General features: G+C 41.6%; 1 protein-coding gene across 2 annotated transcripts; it reads left to right on the top strand.

The window, feature by feature from the left end:
* The first annotated feature begins 103 nt into the window (after nt 1-103).
* On the top strand, nt 104-18,541 carry LOC117296795 (SR-related and CTD-associated factor 4-like). 2 transcript variants are annotated; one of them, XM_033779854.1, is made up of 13 exons: nt 104-253; nt 3,974-4,102; nt 4,838-4,906; nt 5,322-5,514; nt 6,485-6,660; nt 7,434-7,697; nt 8,074-8,307; nt 9,341-9,552; nt 9,933-10,201; nt 11,189-11,289; nt 12,812-12,919; nt 13,878-14,055; nt 14,185-18,541. In XM_033779854.1, the coding sequence occupies exons 1-13, from the start codon at nt 224-226 to the stop codon at nt 17,409-17,411; spliced, it is 5,190 nt and encodes a 1,729-aa protein (XP_033635745.1). In that variant the 5' UTR covers nt 104-223; the 3' UTR covers nt 17,412-18,541. The 2 variants fall into 2 exon arrangements, with proteins under 2 accessions (XP_033635745.1, XP_033635744.1); XM_033779853.1 differs by having other exon boundaries at nt 6,482-6,660.
* The last annotated feature ends 1,038 nt before the right edge of the window (nt 18,542-19,579 follow it).

Raw genomic sequence — 19,579 nt, 5'->3', positions numbered from 1 at the left:
GTCACCAATTGGCTGAAAAGCTTGCAAGTCTAGAAAAGTAGCCAATGAAAAACGTTCTTATGGAACCACGTAGGAAAATTATGGGATATTGCTCGCACGCCATTACTGTTTCGCGTGTAAAACAAACGTGAGCGACCGTGTAAATTTCTATTTGACGAACAATTCGACCCGAAATGAAGGGAATAATTCGTTGGAACTAAGTTGGACATCATCTAAAATCACCATGGATGCGGTACGGACATTCAACAATGAGGTAAGATTTTGGGGGGTTGAAATTTTGATAATTGAAGTTGTTGCTGAGCTGAGCTCACGGTCATTTATGAATGAATAAAATAACGTCATGTGCTGAAGAACGAAGCGGCGGTGGCAGCAGAGCGGCTGGGGCCCGGAAAAAGGGATGGGGCGGGGGCCGGTCGTGCGGGCGTTGCAGCCAGGTGATCAAGGAAGGTTACTCTGGCACTAGCAGCGAGTTTAGAACACCAGCAGGGTGGGGATTTGTTCGTTATGAAATAAATAAAATTGACTAAAATTGAGCCGGGAAAACAAAAGTAAAAATCATAAAAATTAATTAAAAATGAGGATGGGATATTCCTTTTGTTTTTGTTATTTCGGTGAAAATTTCACTTTTTATCTTTTTTTTACCATCAAAAGGAGTATCTCATTTGTTGAGAAAATTAGAAACGATTTTATTTCACAACGAATGAAAAAGTCGTGGCAGGATGCAAACATTTTTTTTCTGAAAATCTTTCCAGGATTCTCAAAACAAGTTTTTATAAACAGTTGGTTATTTTTACTAAATGTTTACCTGATTAGTGATTGTGTTACTTGATTGGAGTTTTGTTCACGTGAATTCACAATTTAATATATAAACTGATCGTTATTTTCATCATCATGTAATAATTTCTCTCTGTGGTGTAGACTGTAGATATTGTTCACATTTTTTTGTTGGATACAAAAACCTATTGTAAACAATTACCATGAAATATAATAATTGTTGATGTCCACCATGTCCCGATCGCACTACTCACGACCCCACAACAACTCACGACTACATACAATTTTTAAATGCACTTTAACAGAACATTTGAACACAAGCCACCCGGTAAAAGTATGCACAAGAGTCACAGACCTTCGTTTATAGAAATAGAAGGAGCTCTTTTAATCGCTCTCCTGAGAATACTCAGGAGATCAATTTGAGCTCCTAACACTAAAAAATCACTCTTCTTAGATTGTCCAGGAGCTCAATTTGTTTGATAGCATACTCAGTTTATGATTACTAATTGGTCAGGTCGGATCGCACTCGGACGTACACCAATAAAATTTACAGACAAAATAAAATAAAACAACCCGATCCCACGGGTCCTACTAAAAGCCGACAACTCGCCGACAACAAGTCCAGAGCGCCGACAACTCGCCGCCAACAAGTTTTAATTACCTCAAAAATTGCCAATATACCCTAGATGTATTAGAACTATATGTGTTCTGTAATATAAACATAAATTTAATGTAAAAACTTCACGAAAAGTGTGAATTTTTAACCAGAAAAAAAACTGAACGTTCACGGAAAACAGTCGGACGCCATCTTGGCATAAAAATCGTGTTCGGACTAGCAATAGAGGGCGGGCGTCATGCACTGTGCACACTGCAGTAGACCTTATTGCAAATACCAATGCGCAAGCGCAGACTGTTGAATGAGGTGCATTGTGGGATATGTATGGATCAAATTTGGATACCAGCTAGACCACAATGCACCTAATTCCAAGCTTTACGCGCGCGCCCCGATATTTGCGAAAAGGTCTCCAAGGTCTTCACATGAAGCCCGCCCTCTGTTGTTGACAAGTGCTAAATCTACCCGTATCATAATGGTCTGGTCCAAACACGGTTTTTAAGCCAAGATGGCGTCCGACCGCTTTTCGTGCAAGTGAAGTTTTTTTCTGGTTAAAAATTCACACTTTTTGTGAAGTTTTTCCATTAACTTTATGTTTATATTACAGAACACATATAGTTCTAATACATCTATGGTTTATTGGCCATTTTTGAGGTAATTAAAACTTGTTGGCGGTGAGTTGTCGGCGCTCTGGACTTGTTGTCGGCGTTGTTGGCAAGTTGTCTGCTTTTAGTAGGACCGGATCCCACTCCTGTGTGACAAAATACCGCACGATTTTAAGGTTTTATGTTTAATGTTTCCTTTTTTCTAAAGTGTTTTCACATTTGATATAAAGCATTAGAAAATACACATTTCCTTACGAGAAAATACGTCGTTGATCCATGGTTGATAGTAGTTCTAGTAGTATTGCACGGACGACGTATACAGCAGCGTGTGTGTGTACGTACGTACATACGTATGTGTAGTAATGTACCCAGCTGCGAGTTCGTAAAGCTAGCAATCTGTTAATTGCGCTGCTCAATCTCGAGATTGCACAACAGATGTTGATTGAGCTCTGTACGGCGATGGTATGCGCTTCGCCCTCGCATTTGCGCCGCCTGGAAATGCGCTAAAACTCCCACGTGACTTGTTCGTGGAGCTTTTACCAATAGATGGCATTTAATATCACGCTAGTGCATCGTTCCAAAGCGACCTCTAGCAATCAATGTTTCTTTTATTTATTGTCGCACGCAAAGTGACTGGTGTGTAATCTGCTTTTGTGTTGTAAATAAAATACACCGTAATGATCGCGGCGGAGCGCTGTCGATCGGCACCTGAAAACAGCCCCAGGAGCGCAGTAGGAGTGCGAGCGCGATCGCGCTCCTCAAAAACGAAGGTCTTGAGTCATGCATCTTAATCACTTTCAAACTGTTTGAAAAATTCTATTTTTTTAATTGTAAAAGAAAAGGTGTTTATTTACCCCGAATTAAGTAACGAATGGGAATAATTTGCCGTGTTGTCTTTCGATGTACCTGGACGATTCTATTACACCACATGGGTAATTTCAAAGGGCTGAGTTGTATTTTTTTCTTTTGGTATTTGCTGCTGGGTTTTTTTCTCGTAACTAAGCCGCCACTCTGGAATTTGAAGTAACTAGGGGAGATTTGGAGGCACAAAAAATGGTGAATAATCATCTTGCATTTGTATCACCCCTGCGGTGTATTGGAATCGTCCATGTACGTCGAATGACAACATGGTGGATATTTCCGTTTGTTACTAAATTTGGGGTAAAAAAACACTTTTTATACAATTAAAAATTCATTTTTTCAACAGTTTGAAAGTGTTTTTTTAGATGCATATGACTCTTGTGTATATATTTAACGGTTGACTTATGTTCAAATGTTCTGTTAAAGTGCATTTAAAAAATGTTGTCGTGAGTTGTCGGTATTTAGTGCGACCCCCATGTCCACATGAAAGAAAATAATGAAGGCCGGCCACAGAAATAATTTGTAAAACAATGTTTGATAATTTTTGTTTTTCTCTGCAAAAATATTAAATGTTCATTTCCACTGTCACCTTTTCAAAAAATGCGGACAGAATGGAGTCCGACAGAAAAGAGTCCGTCAGAATAGAGTCCCGACAGAATAGAGTCTATCAGAATGGAGTCTGTCAGAATGGAGTCCGACAGAATAGAGTCCGACAGAATAGAGTCTGACAGAATGGAGTCTGTCAGAATGGAGTCCCACAGAATAGAGTCTGACAGAATAGAGTCCGTCAGAATAGAGTCCGACAGAATGTTAACAATAATTATGTACAGCAGAGGAACAGACAGGCATTTTGAACTATTGTTGAAAAGTGTTAACAGTGTTGAAAAGAAAGGAAAACCAAAAAAATTCTGCCTGAATGACATTTGCTATGGCCCCTGAAATCTTAACCTTTTTTGACGGTCAGTGACAGCCTCTGCTCCTGATTTTCAATATCAAAGAAGGATTTATTGTGTGGTACTAGAACCCAGCTTAGTTCAAACATCAAGTAATTTTTTTAATGTAAGGTTACTTTTTGGCAAGATGTGATTTTGATCTGTTTTATTATTTGTTTTATTCACAGTTGTCCAGCCTGTATGAGGGCAAGCCGCCCATATCCCGGGCTAAGATGACTCAGATCACCAAGCTTGCTATCAAAGCCATCAAGTTCTACAAACACGTTGTGCAGAGTGTGGAGAAGTTCATACAGAAGGTAGGCCGCTGTGCCCCTGAAAAAAATATTCTTTCGCGGCCAAAACAGCCGTGCCCTTTATCACTGTTGGCCGTCGAGTCCTTTTTTTTAAACACAAGCTCAATATTTTATTATTGACACAATATTATTTGTTTTTGGCCGATGTTTATCTAGTGAAACATTATATTCAGCTGTCATATCATGGATTCAAACGTTAACGATAGTGCAGCGGAGATCGATTCTGCGCAACAATTTTTTTCATCACACATGCTGCCTCGCATCCATTATACACAATCCATAGTGCGAACATCCGACTTAACAAGGAACAGAAGACGCTCTGGTCAGGATTGACCTTAGATTAGAGTTATATAAATCTGTGGCATCGGACGAAAATCTAAGTGAAAGAAACGACTTTTGACAAATATTTGCTCTATCTTACAATTATCATCCATAGGCAATTTTTTTTAATATTTAGATATCTTGCTTAATAAGGCTGGTGACTTGTTAAAAGAGACTTACCAAATCATCATGCCCTACTGTATATTTTGTTTTGCAGCTCTCGTAATTTAATGGCCTTCACTCTAATGTCTTTCGATGTCTTGTTTTTTATACAACCGACAATTGGAGAAGAAGAAAAAAACATGAAAATAAATACAAAGTCATGAATTTGCATCGAGATAAAGAATACTCATTTTGGTTTTTACTGCTTGAACAATTCTAGTCACATTGAATGTCGTTCTTTGTTTCTCGCTGCAGTGCCGGCCGGAGTACAAAGTACCAGGCTTGTACGTCATCGATTCTATCGTCCGTCAGTCACGCCATCAGGTAAGATTAGTGTATTATTCATAATATTTTCCATTTGTTGATATTTGTCATGCATTAGTTATGGAAGTAGTTTTTTCCAGGAATGTTTACTTTCTGAAGTGTGCCTGCATTTCAGAAGCCATTCTGCTGCCAGATGCAATACATTCTTTTGTAGAACATGATCATCTTATTTTCTGAAGTGTGCCTGCAGTAGCAGCCTGATGCTTCACAGAAGCAACAGAGGCAATTGACTGCACGCCCCTAGTTGTTGCAAAAAAAAATGTACAGTTCCCTCAAAGAGGTACCCTTTACAAAGGAGAAAACACCTTGGTGCCCTTTTTTCTATAAAAACAAAACATACAGTAGAATTTTGCACACACTGACATTGTAAAAGATACATTTGGTTAAAAAACCTCCATGTTTCCTTTTCCAAAAGTTTGGTGCCGAGAAGGATGTTTTTGCGCCAAGATTTGCCAAGAATGTCGTCGGCACGTTTCAGTTTCTCTTCAAGTGCCCGCCAGATGAGCGCGCCAAGATCGTCCGCGTCCTCAACCTTTGGCAAAAGAATGCGGTCTTTACGGCCGATATCATCCAACCTCTTATGGACATGGCAAACCCAGAGAAAGCTGGTAAGAACTCAGTTATTCTTATTTCCAGTGCGTTTTTATTTCAGTAGAGGAGAAAGAATGAGATATGATCAGTTGTTTGCCCTCATTTCTGAACATTCAGTTCACCGTGGTTTTAGAAAATAGACCAAAGATGCCTGCCTACAATTTATAATAATGTGGTTAAAGGAACACGTTGCCGTGGATCGGTCCAGTTGGTCTTTGAAAAGCGTTTGTAACCGTTTGTTATAAAATGCATATGATTAGAAAGATATTGTAAAAGTAGAATACAATGGTCCACACAAACATGCCTCGAAATTGCACGTTTTTCCTTTTACCTCGTCGACTAACACGGTCGGCCATTTATGGGAGTCAAATTTTTGACTCCCATAAATGACCGACCGTGTTAGTTAGCACAGTAAAAGGAAAACCATGCAACTTAGAGGCAAATGTGTGTGGATCATTGTATTCTACTTTTAAAACATCTTTCCAACCATATGCGTTTTATAAAAATCGGTTGCAAACGCTTTTTATAGAGCAACTTGTCCAATTCAGGGCAACATGTTCCTCTAAATGCATCTACACATTACACAGTCAACCCTCCTACATGTACTGTTTGACCATCCAATTTCATTCACTGTGGTTTTGAAATGTAGGTTAAAGATGCCAGCCTACATTTTATACAATGTGATGAATATATTTACAGTACACAGTCAACCCTCCTACTGTTTGACCAATCAATATCATTAACTGGGGTTTGGGAAAATACACAAACAACCGGATTTGATACTTTTTTAATGTTTGATGTAAGTTTATCATAGCATAAAGAGGCTCTTATTCTGATTAAAAACAAATTATGTAAGGTATGTTATTGTTAATGCTGGGATTTTTGTTTCATTGTTTAATTGAGGAAGGGTGCAGGTCAACGCCAGTTGATGACGATTCACAAAAACCTCATTATCTGTTTGTTTGTGTTATAAATGATTGTTAGCAGCAGCAGCAGTGGAGGTGACGACCGTAGCTCCCAGTATTGCCAAGCAGGATAAACCGGCCGACGTCAAGGCGTGGTTGTCTCAAGCTGATCCAGCGACGGCCGGTAAGGGCGAAGGCAAGGACGAGACCCTGAGTGCTGTGCAGCAGATCTTACAACAAACACAACAGCAACAACTTGTAAGTATACACCTTGTTGTTTTAATCCTAAATAGCTTGCGGACATTTTCAGTGCTTGACACTTTAAGAGAAAATATGCAAGGAACACAGGACTTCTAGCAGAGAAGTTTTTTCACTGGACCAGACATTCTTTTTGCAAAATCAAAATTAGAAAATATTTCATGCACAGTTTAAAGGCAGTGGACACTGTTGGTAATTACTCAAAATAATTATTAGCATAAAACCTTTCTTGGTGACGAGTAATGGGGGAGGTTGATGGTATAAAACCTTGTGAGAAACAGCTCCCTCTGAAGTGCCATAGTTTTCGAGAAAGAAGTAATTTTCCACAAGTTTGATTTCAAGACCTCAAGTTTAGAACTTGAGGTCTCGAAATCAACCATCTAGTCGCACAGAACTTCGTGTGACAAGGGTGTTTTTTCTTTCATTATTATCTCGCAAGTTCGATGACCGATTGAGCTCAAATTTTCACAGGTTTGTTATTTTATGCATATGTTGAGATACACCAACTGTGAAGGCTAGTCTTTGACAATTACCAATAGTGTCCACTGGCTTTAAAACATAGTAGTTGTTATATTTGAACAAGCACTAAGAAAATATTAACCTGATTTCTTGTATTGGTAAAATAAGCTTCCATACCCAATTGAATTAAACGATATTTGTCAGATTCAAAGTCTTAGAAACAGTACACCACTAGGCTAGAGTTTACTAACCCGATGCTTAGATCACCGGCCTGAAGTTGTGATTAAATTGTTGGTTTTCTTTGCACTTTGCAGCAACAACAGCAGCTGCAGCAGTTGCAGTTACTGCAGCAGCAGCTTGAGAAGCAGAAGCAGGCCACCGATATGTCAACGAGCACCAGCAATGCGGGGCTGGTGTTGGACAGCGGCCTGGTTGACCAGATTCACACGCTGACGGGCTTCCTGTCCACGCTGACCGGCAAAGTGGCCAGCACTAACAGCAAGCCCAACGAGGCAAGCAAACTGCCAGCTCCAGTCGCTGCTCCAGGCGCGGAGAGTAAGGCGGTTGGTTTTAACAAGGTGAGTAGTGGGGTTCCTGAGAAGTTACCCAATTGGTTTACGGATGACAACCATGTGAACAAAATCTCTTTTCAAGTTTGGGATGAACAAAGGGAAAAATCTACTAGAATGGGATTTGAACCTCCGCCTACCAACTCTCTAAAAAAAGAGAACAAATAGATGGATTGCACATGACATTATTGACCACCGTCTTTGATGTAAAACAATGGGTAAAGTGCACACGTAATTTTGCTGCACACGACTCTCGGCCAATGATAGCCTCTCGCGCATGCGCGTTTCATCAAAGATGGCGGCAAATGCAAGGGGTCTTTTATGAAGTAAATATTGTAAAGCAAGTTTCAACCGTTTATTTTGAGATGGTTTTTCTTCTCTCTAGGCCTTGCTGGATTTCGACTACGGAGATGAAGAGGATGAAGACCACAAGGAGCCTCACCCCGTGGCCGCTCCACAGACCACTGCCAAAGGGTCTAGTCTAGAGTCCAGCGTACAGGCTGTGCACAGACTGACTGAGGAACTCAAGCATGCACAGACTCAGCAGGAGTTTCTACGACAGCAGCTGAGACACCAGCCTGGGATGCCCATCCCGGCCAATTACGCCAAACTAATGCAGGTAGAAAATAACTTTTTATGTTGCATGTTTCCTCATAGTGTGTGAAACGTGACTATTTTAGTCTACTGTTTTAGTCTGTAAGAGCCCCAGTTTCATACAGCTACTTCAGAGCACAAAATCTAGCTAAGCACATTAACATTATGCTTACCAGATTTAGATTAATAGCCGAAGTACCATTTCATGTGTCATTTGTATTGGTATCCTGCACATTTCTGCTATGCAGGAAATTGTTAAGCAACATTTACTGCTTAAGCAGCACTATGAAATTGGACCCATGGCTCTATTTCGCAAAAATAAAAAAAATGTATCATAACTGCAAATAAATTGTAATGGTAAGAAAACTGAAGTGTCCCCATAGAAATCACTGTGGTATTAGACATCTCATCTTCAGAAGGATCTTAGCGAGATGAATCTTATTGATTTATGAAATCAAACCCTGTTGGCACCTGTACCAGAAACCACTTGGGCAACCCCTTGTTCTCAAACACCGAGTTCAGGCCTGATACTTCACAGAGGCAACAAATGGACTGCCTCCATGCCCCATGGGCCCAATTTCATAGAGCTGCTAAGCACAAAAATTTGCTTAGCATGAACTTTCTTTCTTGATAAAAACAGGATTACCAACCAAATTTCCATTTGTTGCATGTTGCTTTCTCACTGGTATACAGCTTTTGTTTGCTTGCCCTGAAAATCACGTGGAAATTTGGTTAGCATTCCTGTTTTTATCGAGGGAGAAGTTTCATGCTAAATAAATTTGTGTTCTTAGCAGCGCTATGAAATTGGGCCCTGGTCATTGCCTTAGTACCCTTCAAATGCTTCAGTAAAATTGAAATTGGGCCCTGGTCATTGCCTTAGTACCCTTCAAATGCTTCAGTAAAAACTTCCTCATAGGGTAACCTTTACTAAGGAGAATATGTCTTGGTGCCCTTGCCCTTTCAAAAACGAAGCTTACAGGCCTGTGAGTTGTCACTCGCTGTTAATGATCTTGGTGGTAGAAGTCTAAACTAGCCATTACTCTTATGTTTCTATTCAGCAACGACCTCCAGAACCAGAAGCGCCACCAGAGCCTGCCGTAGCCCAAGCACAGCCAATCGATGTGGACGACGATGAACAGCAGATGCAGATGCTGCAGCACGAAGCAGCAGCTCTTGACGAGCAGCAGCGGCGGCGCCACGACCCCGAAGATCAAGAGGAAGGGGAGATTGTTTCATCTCATAAACGATCCAGACACAAGGACAGGAGCAGGTAACTAATGGTAACCCAAGGACAAGATGTTCAGTGATGGGTCTTGATTGTTGTTTTCTAGATTGGTGATGTTACACATGAACAGAGAGTTTCAGAGCCATGAGTCTGGTAGGCAGAATGTATACTGGCTTTTAAACATTAAAGGGTTTGATACCTTTTGTAGATGATTTTATTGGGCCAAGACATGAATCCTTAGTCGCTTTGAATGAAGATGTATGTGTTTTTTAGAAAGAAGTAAAAATCACAGAGCAATGTTTTCAGAAGAGTAGTGTAAATCCGTTAACATGCTAAAATAATTCGCCTGTACGCATTTCTGAAGTAAATTATTAATTTATGCCCAGACTGTGAAGATCCTGACAATTGTATTTAATGTTCCACAGGTCCCGATCAAGATCACCAAAGCGGAAACGCTCCCGCTCTCGTTCTCGTTCACGGTCCGGCTCAAGATCACGATCCCGCTCCAAACGAAAGAAGCGGTCGCGCTCCCGGAGTCGCTCCAGACGCTCCAAGCGATCGAGGTCCAGAGACAGACACGAGAGGAGGCGGGAACGAGATGAAGACGAGCGGAAACGGGATCGAGAGAAGAGGGAGATGGAGAGGGAAAGAGAGAAGAAGGGACTTCCCCCACTCAAGGATAAACATCTTAGTGGTAAGTCTCAAGTCTCATAGGAGGGATGAAGGTAAAGCAAAAGGACACCTTTGGTAGTTGTTGTCTGCCCTTTATGTGACCCAACATGTACCTGAAACAACCAGATCTGCCAACTCCCCCCGATTCTGCAGAAAGTTCCTTAAAGACACTGGACACTATTGGTAACTGTCGATGACCAGTCTTCTCACTTGGTGTATCTCAACATAGGCATAAAGTAACAAACCTGTGAAAATTTGAGCTCAATTTGTCATCAAAGTAGCGAGATAACTATGCAAGAAAAACACACCTATGTAACACGAAATTGTGGGTTTTCAGATGCTTGATTTCGAGATCTCAAATTCTAAACTTGAGGTCTCGAAATCAAATTCGTGGAAAATTACTTCTTTCTTGAAAACTATGTTACTTCAGAGGGAGCCGTTTCTCACAATGTTTTATACCATCAACAGTAATTACCAATAGTGTCCACTGCCTTTAAAGATAAACCAGTCTATCCATGTTCTGAAGAACACATTTTCTGATTGTTGTATGAAATCTGCCTGACTGCAAGATGCAAATATTGGCAGCTCGAAGAAAAAAAACACAAAAAAAATGTGAAAGATCAAGCTCAATTGGTTATTGGAGTCAAGAGAAAAGAATTATTTGTATTGTTTTTAAACATGTGGTTTTTGAATCCCAAGATGAAAATTGTTTTTGTTACTAATTTTCAAAACCGTATGCTTTTTAAGCCTTAATTTTCAAGGGAAGTTTCCAGTCGTGTCCATCTAAATTGTAAGTTCCTTGCAAATTTGTGATTGTTAATCAGTTCAATCTCAATCTTGTTATGCACACCCTTGCCCGTCTCCTACGAACAACTTGTGTGCATGTCATGATTGCAACCAAGGAATGACTTTTATTTGTGTAGGAATTTTAGACATGTTCAGAAAGACATTTTATTCAAATGGATTATTGATAATTTTTGTTTTGTTGTTTTTTGTTGTTTGTTGACAGTATGTACCAAGACGTTGTGGGTCGGCAGACTGCCCAAGTTTGGAGCTGAACATGACTTAAGATCCTACTTGGAGGACTTCGGTCCCATCTCAAGTGTTGATGTACGTATTGGATTCATCAAAATTATTTTCTTTTTAAACAAGCTTTCGGCTAATTTTGTCTTGTATGTGTAACATTGTTGTTTTTACTCTTTGCTGTTTTTCCCTCGATTGAGCTGATTTTTTATGATGTTGTAAATTTTTGTAATGCGCTTTTTAACATTTTATAGTAAAATGCGCACCATAGATGTGGTTTTATTATTAAAATATTTATTATTAATAATAATATTATCAATGTTTTGTCTTGTTGTGACAAAAACTTTAGACACTAACAATATCTGAATTCAGATGCAGGCCTGGAATTACACAGCTAAGACATTGCCTCTGTTGTCCTGGTCTTGGCCTTAGTGCCCCCTCAAAAGTTTGGCATAGACCTTACAGGCCTTGAACATCACTCTTGGAGGGGCACAGCAGTTTTTTTCTGGTAAGGGGCAAGGGTAAGGGTAAGGGCAGGGGTAAGGGTAAGCGTTCATTCCAGAAACCTCTATGAGGAAACTGCCAAACTTTGCAATGGCTGTGGGTTAGTAATAGTCATGCAATAACATTTTCCACTGGAAGTGCCGTTTGCAAGATTAAAATAGCCTTGCCCTCTCAAAGATGAAACTCCAGGCCTGCAGAGGATTATTTCTGTAATGAGTACTACTTTAAATCTCATTTCCTTTTTTTTTTCTCATGGTTGTACTTATATTTATATTACCTTGCCAAATTTGTAAGCATGATATTTTGTTGATGGGGGCAGTGTCATCTCACTTCCACAGTGCATTTCTTTTTTTCCTTTTTTTTTGCAGGGGATGACACTGCTGCGCTTTTTAATCAAATGCATTTAATACTGTGATCTCTAACCAGCATTGTTTGTCACCTTGATTTCATTGTTAATGTTTCTTATTCCCTGTATTGTATAAACCAACATTTAGTGCTTGCTGTATTTGTGATAGTGAATACATTCATGTTCTTTGCCATCATTTTGCATTTTGGTTCATTCTGTATTCTTGAGGTCGTTTCATGTGCAATTTTCAAATTTTACTGTAGATGCAGACTGCTAAATTATTGGTTTCAAATTGTCTTCTCAGGACTATTTATAAAGTCTTTAGTGCATTTTGCGTCGGTCTAATAAAATTGGGGGTTTTGGGTTGGTTTTTTTTAGCTGCTTGTAAATGGAGCTTATTTATCAAGAGTGGCGTCAAAGTAATTGTCAACAAAAAGAAACATTCAGTTGCAGAGATGTAAAATGCCAAATGGCATCAATGTTGATGACCTCAGAGAACTGAGCCAAAGAAACATACCTATCAGATTTGTTAACATTCTGACAATGTTGAAATAAGAGTTAGGCCTATAATATTTAGTAGTAAGGAATATTTGTACTAGGTGACGATTCAGCAGTAAATAGGACATATGAGAGATTGAGTTAAAATGATATTTATGTGAAAAAGGAATACAATTCAGTGTTAAGCATCAGTGAAATAAATTAATCACAAAAACTGTTGGATGTAGAAATAATGATGAAGACTTATTTGTTCCTATACAGTTGGTGCCACCAAGAGGATGTGCCTACGTGTGCATGGAGAACAGATTGGACGCTTACAAAGCATTGGAAAAGCTCAAGAGGGCAAAGATGTTTGGAAGTACTGCCAAGGTAAGCCATCTCATTCATGTTATGGTGTTGCCAACCTCGTTCCCAGGGGTGATCGATTTCACCGCGCCATTTTTTCCCCAGCATGCCTTGCTCGTTCATAACCCCTGGAATTGGCAAATTTAAATGTGCTTTATGCTAGCACATTTGAATGAGCCATGAATGAGCGTACATACTCAATCTTTTCTACGTGCGCACGTATGTCTTTCGTCTTAACAAATGTTTTTGGTTTTTAAACACGTGTTTGTGTCATAAAAAACGCAGGCGTGATCAATATGCAAATATCTTTAAAAAGTAAGCGCGCACGCACTTGACATCTAAGGCATAACCAATTTCCTGAGCCAATCAGCGTTGTTTCCCAGTACATCCCTCCCAGGGGTTAGTGACGAGAGGTATCGATACGACGCGCTGCCCATGGTAGCGAGGCTGTGGTGTTGCGACCGAGCAGATAAGGGCACCAGACTCAAGCTCTGATGTTTCTGTTCAGCAGATTGTGGGTTCGAGTCCCGGTGTGACACTTGTGTCCTTTATCAACGTAAAATTGTTGGTCCTACAGGGTGTGCAGTGCACTTAAAAAGAGCTCAGTGTACGTGTCGACAAGTGTGTTCGTGGTTTGAGCACTGAAGAGCAATCGATTCAGATGTTTGTTTACCAGCATTGGTTTGCAGAAACACTTGTTGACCAATAGCTTGGACACAATTCGGCAACTTCCTCCAAAGCCCATAGCATGATTTTTTAATTATTTTTTTTTCATGTGTTTGTTTTTCCAAGACGAAGAACTATTGCTGCTACAGTCTACTACAGTCTACTACTATTTTTTTCTTGTTTTTGGTCTACCAGCTGAAGTTGACGCTTATTTGGCCCAGATACACTGGGGGGAAAAAAACCTGCTTAGTTTAAAAAAGTCTTTAAGAATCATGATGAAGATTGAGACTGTATCAACCTACTTTTTCGTTGTCAGATTGCATGGGCTCCTGGGCGAGGGATGACCGAAAACAAGAAGTTCTCAGAATTCTGGGAGGTTGAGAAAGGCGTGACATACCTACCCTGGGAGAAACTGTCTTCGGAGTTGGACCTTGAAGAGCTTGCTGCAGGAGCCCTCATAGATCAGGACACACTACCTCCTGATTTGAAACAAGGTAAGTCATTTCTTTATGTGCCATTCATTTAATAAGTAACTCGATTGTCTGTGTTGAATTTGTTGTAATATCTAAATGGTGATTGGTGTATTTTTTTTAATTAGGCCCAACTTTTTTTTTTACTTTCAGAGTTGGCTGCAAAGGAAGCTGAAAAGGCTGCCCAAGCTGAGAAAGAAGCTAATCCCTCACAAATCTCTCAGCTGGTCGCTGCTGCTGCAGCTGAAGTGCAACCTCCACCTGTAGGTTCTGTCATTCCCGGCCTGAGTCTTGTTGGACCCAACTCGGGACAGCCAATACCAACCGTCGGCCATGCTGTACCCAACACGTTACAAGCGATGCCGGTGGGGACGAGAATACCAGGCCCTGTTCAACCTCCGACAGCAAGTCAGCCTCAGGCCCATGTCCCAGGGGCCGCACCTGAGATGGTCCGCATGCCAGTAATGCCGGGCGGGGTGTTCCCTCCCTTCATGGGATTCAGCCCCCAGATGCCTCCGCCAGGATTTCGATTCCCCCATGGTTTCCAAATGCCACCCACCTCGGCGAACTCGCCCGCTGGTGGGGCAGTACCCCCGTCTGGTGTCCCACCATCTTTGATGATACCAAGAGGTGTTCCCCCACCTACAAGCCAGCCTAGCCTCCAAGTGAGCAATAGCATGAAAGTCATCACCTCGGCCAGCCAGCCTCCAGTCGCAAGCAAACCAGCCATTGCTGGTTTTGAGAAAACAGATTTCAAGATCCCGGGGCTCGGCGGTGATCCAATCGGTTCCAAAGGGATGGACATCCAGGCGCAGCTGATGGCAATGCAGCACCAGGCTGTGCTGGCAGGTCACACAGGAGTGCCTCGACCAGGCATGTTTTCATTAGCTGCCTTGCCACGTGGAGTCGTTCCAGGGGGCACGCCAACAAGTCTCATGGGTATTCATCCAGGCCAACATGGTGCACTACCTCCTGCGTTTAATCAAGAAATCCGAATGGGAATGAGGCCGCAGTCAATGTTAAGACAACCAGGAGCAATTATTGTCTCTCAGCAAGAAAGCAGCATTCCAGATCACAGCAAAACTGTTAAGTCAGATGAGAGTCGTCCATCCAGTACTGGAGGCAGTGACAAGGGGGAGATTGGACCTCCACAAGGTCTATTCGTTGTACCAAAGCCTCCCACGTCTATACTTGGAAAGTTTAAAGAACCTGCTGGGCAGAAGGCCTCTACACCAGGCTTACCTGGAAAGAATGATGTTGATATGAGGGAAGAAAAGGGTCAACCCCATGAAGGCCCACCCTCTGGGGCCAACCATCGTGAAGGTAGTCTGGCTGCTCAGATGGATCAAGAGAAGATGGGCCTACGTCCACCGGTGTCCCAAGAACTTTTGATTTCAGAGGGTAACAGGTTTCATTTACAAGGAATGCGCTTAATGAGGCCCATCATAGGCATGCAAGGGCAGCCACTGATTCAAAGAGCAGTTGCTCCAGGGTTCAGGATGAGACTACCAGGGCCAGGTCAGCAGTTCGCAATGCCAGGCCAGATGATCCGCATTCCAAACCAGGGGATGCAGCCAGGAGGTCCGCAGATTCAGGTGATGGGTATGAGACAGCTACATCCCGGAATGATGGGTGGATCTGTGCGGGGAATGATGCCACCCCAAGGAATTCAAACAGCAGGAGGGATGCCAAGACCAGGAGGTATGCTTCCTCCTGGTGGTATGCCACCACCTGGTGGTGGTATGCCGCCTCCTGGTGGCATGCTGCCTCAGGGAAGCATGGCTCCCCCAGGAGGTATGCCACCACGCGGATCAATGCTGCCACCATCAGGACTTCCACCCAACAGCCGGTTACACCCAGCAAGAGCAAATCCAGCTGCACAGCAAGAAGGAGAAGGTCGTGATGCTTTTCCGCAGGGCATGCGTGGAGGCCCTCAGATTGAAGGAGGACGGGCTGATGGGGAGCGCAATCCAGAAACACCTTCTGAGCGTGGCGGACGTAGCAGATGGGGGCCTCCTGTACCTGGCCCTGAGAGAGAGAGACTGATACCTGAACGAGAGAGACCGATACCTGAACGAGAGAGATTAATACCTGAACGAGAGCGATTGATACCTGAACGCAGAGCTGCTCCGGAACCATTAATGGGAAAGGTCGACCAGGAATTCAGTGAGCGAGACATTGATATGAGAGAGAGAAAATGGCCAGAAAGAGGCTGGCAAGATCGTGACGATCGAGAACGAGGTGGTATTGGTATGCGCGACCAAGATTGGAGAATGCCACCAGGCGGCCCAGGAGGTCCAGACTGGGGTCGAGACCTTGATGAGAGAAACTTCCAAAGACATGATGAGAGGGAAATGCGGCGGCCTAACTTTGACAGGGAGTGGAAGCGCCCAGGTGACAGAGACCAAGACAGAGATAAATTTCGGCAAGATCTGGATCGGGGACGAGACATCGATCGAAACTTAAAAGACCGGGACCGTGAGAGGGAGTTTGGCAGGGGACGTGACAGAGATCGGGATAGAGATCGCGATCGTGATAATCGTGATAGGAATCGTGATCGGGACAGAGATCGTGATCGTGATCGTGATAGAAGAGATCGCGACAGAGACCGCGATAGAGAGAGGGATCGTAGAGACCGTCGTGATGACAAACCGCGTGACGGTGTGAAGCCAGACGGTGTTAAGCCACAGAGCAGTGACAACAAGGAACCTGAAACTACGTCACAGAAGGATCAACCAAAGTCTGAACAAAAGGCAGAGTTAGCAACTGCTGCTGATCAGCCCAAAAACGTAGAAGCAAACGAGCCCTCAGAGCCAATTGTAATTCCATCCGAGGAACAAACGCTAGAATCTGGAAGTACACCTCAAGTTTCCACTCAGAATGGCCCTCCTCTCAAGTCGCCCCTGGCACAGGGTCCACCATCAGTGGCTCCTCATAATGAACTGGAACCTGCTGCTCAAGCAACTGTCCCAGTTCCGCAGAAACTAAATCCTCTCGCCGAGGCATTTGTGCCAAGCAGTGTTGACAAACCCCAAGCAGCTTCCGCTGGAGGACTTTACAATGATGTTCCAGCAGCAGATCAAAACCCGAAGCCTGATGAAAATCAGGAGCCTCAACCAAACATTGAGCCTCCAACGAAGGCTATCCAGGACAATCCCTCAAGCCCAGCTAGTGTGAAAACCTTTGACCTTACCGATTCAAATGACAAAGTTAACTTGAATCAGACCAATTCAGTGCCACCAATGGCGAATTCTGTTAGTGACATCAAGATGAAAGAAGACACGGCAGCTGCAAGTGGTGGTAATGACTGTGAACTGATTGCAAATGAAGCCGAGACACCAACAGATATTCCCGAACAGGCTGTAGAGACTGTTGAATAGAATCTTAAAAGGAAACCAACAAACTAGCCATGTTTTTTAGAAACCTTTCAGACATATTGCATGGTTTTTCCCTTCTGCAGATCATGAACAACTGAAGTTCAGCAAAATTGCTTTCCATTTCTTACCCTAAATTTTCACACTATGGTTGACTTCGGTTTGTTGCCTTTTATCAAGTGCTGTACTTAATTATTCAAAAGATATTCTTTTAAGATGTACAAACTATTTTTAGTAAATTCTGTTTTTGTTATTTGTCAAGTTTTATTTTGATTTCATTTTCTTCAAAATGTAATTGGGACAAAAGACTGTGTAAGTATTGCACATATTCAATGAGTGTTGGAAACGACACGGTTCCGAATTGTTTGAATACGGGCAAGACTTACGCAGCCTACAACAGAAGAAGCAATTCCATACTCAGGATGTCTGGTTTCACACGCAAATTTGGCTGACATCAAAGTATAGATCTCCGTTCCAGAAACGCAGTAATATTTTGGCAAACCAAAGGTTACATTTTGTAACACTCGGTGCAGTTTTGTTGTGGTACAAACTCTGTATGAAGCTGCACTAAAATTGACCCAAGTTAAACTTGGACCCAAATGCACTAAAATTGGTAACGGTTTACAGAAGATGCTCAACTCTATATGGTGGTATGTCTGGCCCTGTGCCATTTAATCCTGGATCTATCAAAAGTACCTAAATGTTATTTTAACCCTCCTACTGTGTTACCATTCAATGTCATCTACTGTTTTTGAATGATATAATATAAACTGTGCCAGCCTGCAATATGAAGCATAGCTCTGTGCAGTTTTGTGCTCATGTTTTCAATCATATACAGTTGAATGGTTTCATACGGATGGTCACCTTGCTTGAAAATGTTACACCGGGAGGGTTAAGCATTTTAAAAACTCCGGTTACAGAAAAACGTTTGACTATAGGTGGCCAAAGTTTCTGACACATTTTGGAAAAACTAAAAGAGTAATCTAAAAGAATACCTTTAACTTTTAAGTTGTTCTCTGATTTCAGTCATGCTTGATTAATCGTGCAAAAATGCTACTTAATAATTAAAGGCAGTGGACACTATTGGTAATTACTCAAAATAATTATTGGCATAAAACCTTACTTGGTTATGAGTATTGGGGAGAGGTTGATAGTATAAAACATTGTGAGAAAGGGCTCCCTCTGAAGTGGAGTAGTTTTCGAGAAAGAAGTAATTTTCCATGAATTTGATTTCGAGACCTCAAGTTTAGAATTTGAGGTCTCGAAATCAAGCATCTAAAAGCACACAACTTTGTGTGACAAGGGTGTTTTCTTCTCTCATAGTTATCTTGCAACTCCGACGACCAATCAAGCTCAAATTTTCAGGTTTGTTATTTTATGCATATGTTGAGATACAGCAAGTGAGAAGACTTGTCTTTGACATTTACCAATAGTGTCCACTGGCTTTAAAGGGTGTTTCAAAATACAGAGAATGCAATTAGCGTTGGGTTTTTGAAATGGCATAGGCTTCAGATGTTAGGTTTGGATTCTGTGTATTACATGTACAATGTTCATCTAAATTACTGGCGGGGATTTCAGAGACTAGACTGAAATCGCCATTTCTCTCTGGAGCTGCTTCTACTGTTATAAAGTCAATTAGTCCCGAAACATTGAAATATGCAGGTACCTGTGAATGCATTAAAATGGTCAGAGGCAATTTTTTATATAAATATAGAAGGTGTCTTGATATGTACAATGCTGTTAAAGTGGAACTTGTGTAGTATTAACCAACGGGATAACTGTTAGGTATGGTGGTGCAAGGTTCGAGTCACAGCTGAGGGACAATTTCAAAGACCTTGCTAAGCTGAAAATTTAACTGCAGCAAAAGAATGAATTTAAATACGATAGTGATAAACAACCCAATGTGATTTTGTTTTTGAGATGGATTGATATGCAATTAATTTTGTGCATCTACTGTAAGTGAATATTTGAAATGTGAAGCTGATGTGACTTGTATCTTTCAGTGGGGTTTCTTTGTTTTGTTTTACCAACAGTGATTTACTGGAGAATTGAGTTCAGTCAAATTGCTTCATACATTTGAAGTTTAACTATTTAAATAAAATGTACATTAATTCTTTTTTAGTGGTGATATTTTGGAAATTGGGGTGTTTGGATGTTGTAAGTTGTAAATACCA

Source organism: Asterias rubens, chromosome 11 (genome assembly GCF_902459465.1).
Source record: "Asterias rubens chromosome 11, eAstRub1.3, whole genome shotgun sequence".
Lineage (NCBI taxonomy): Eukaryota > Metazoa > Echinodermata > Asteroidea > Forcipulatida > Asteriidae > Asterias > Asterias rubens.
The sequence above is the reverse complement of the archived record's forward strand: the minus strand, read 5'-3'. Positions and strand labels throughout refer to the sequence as shown.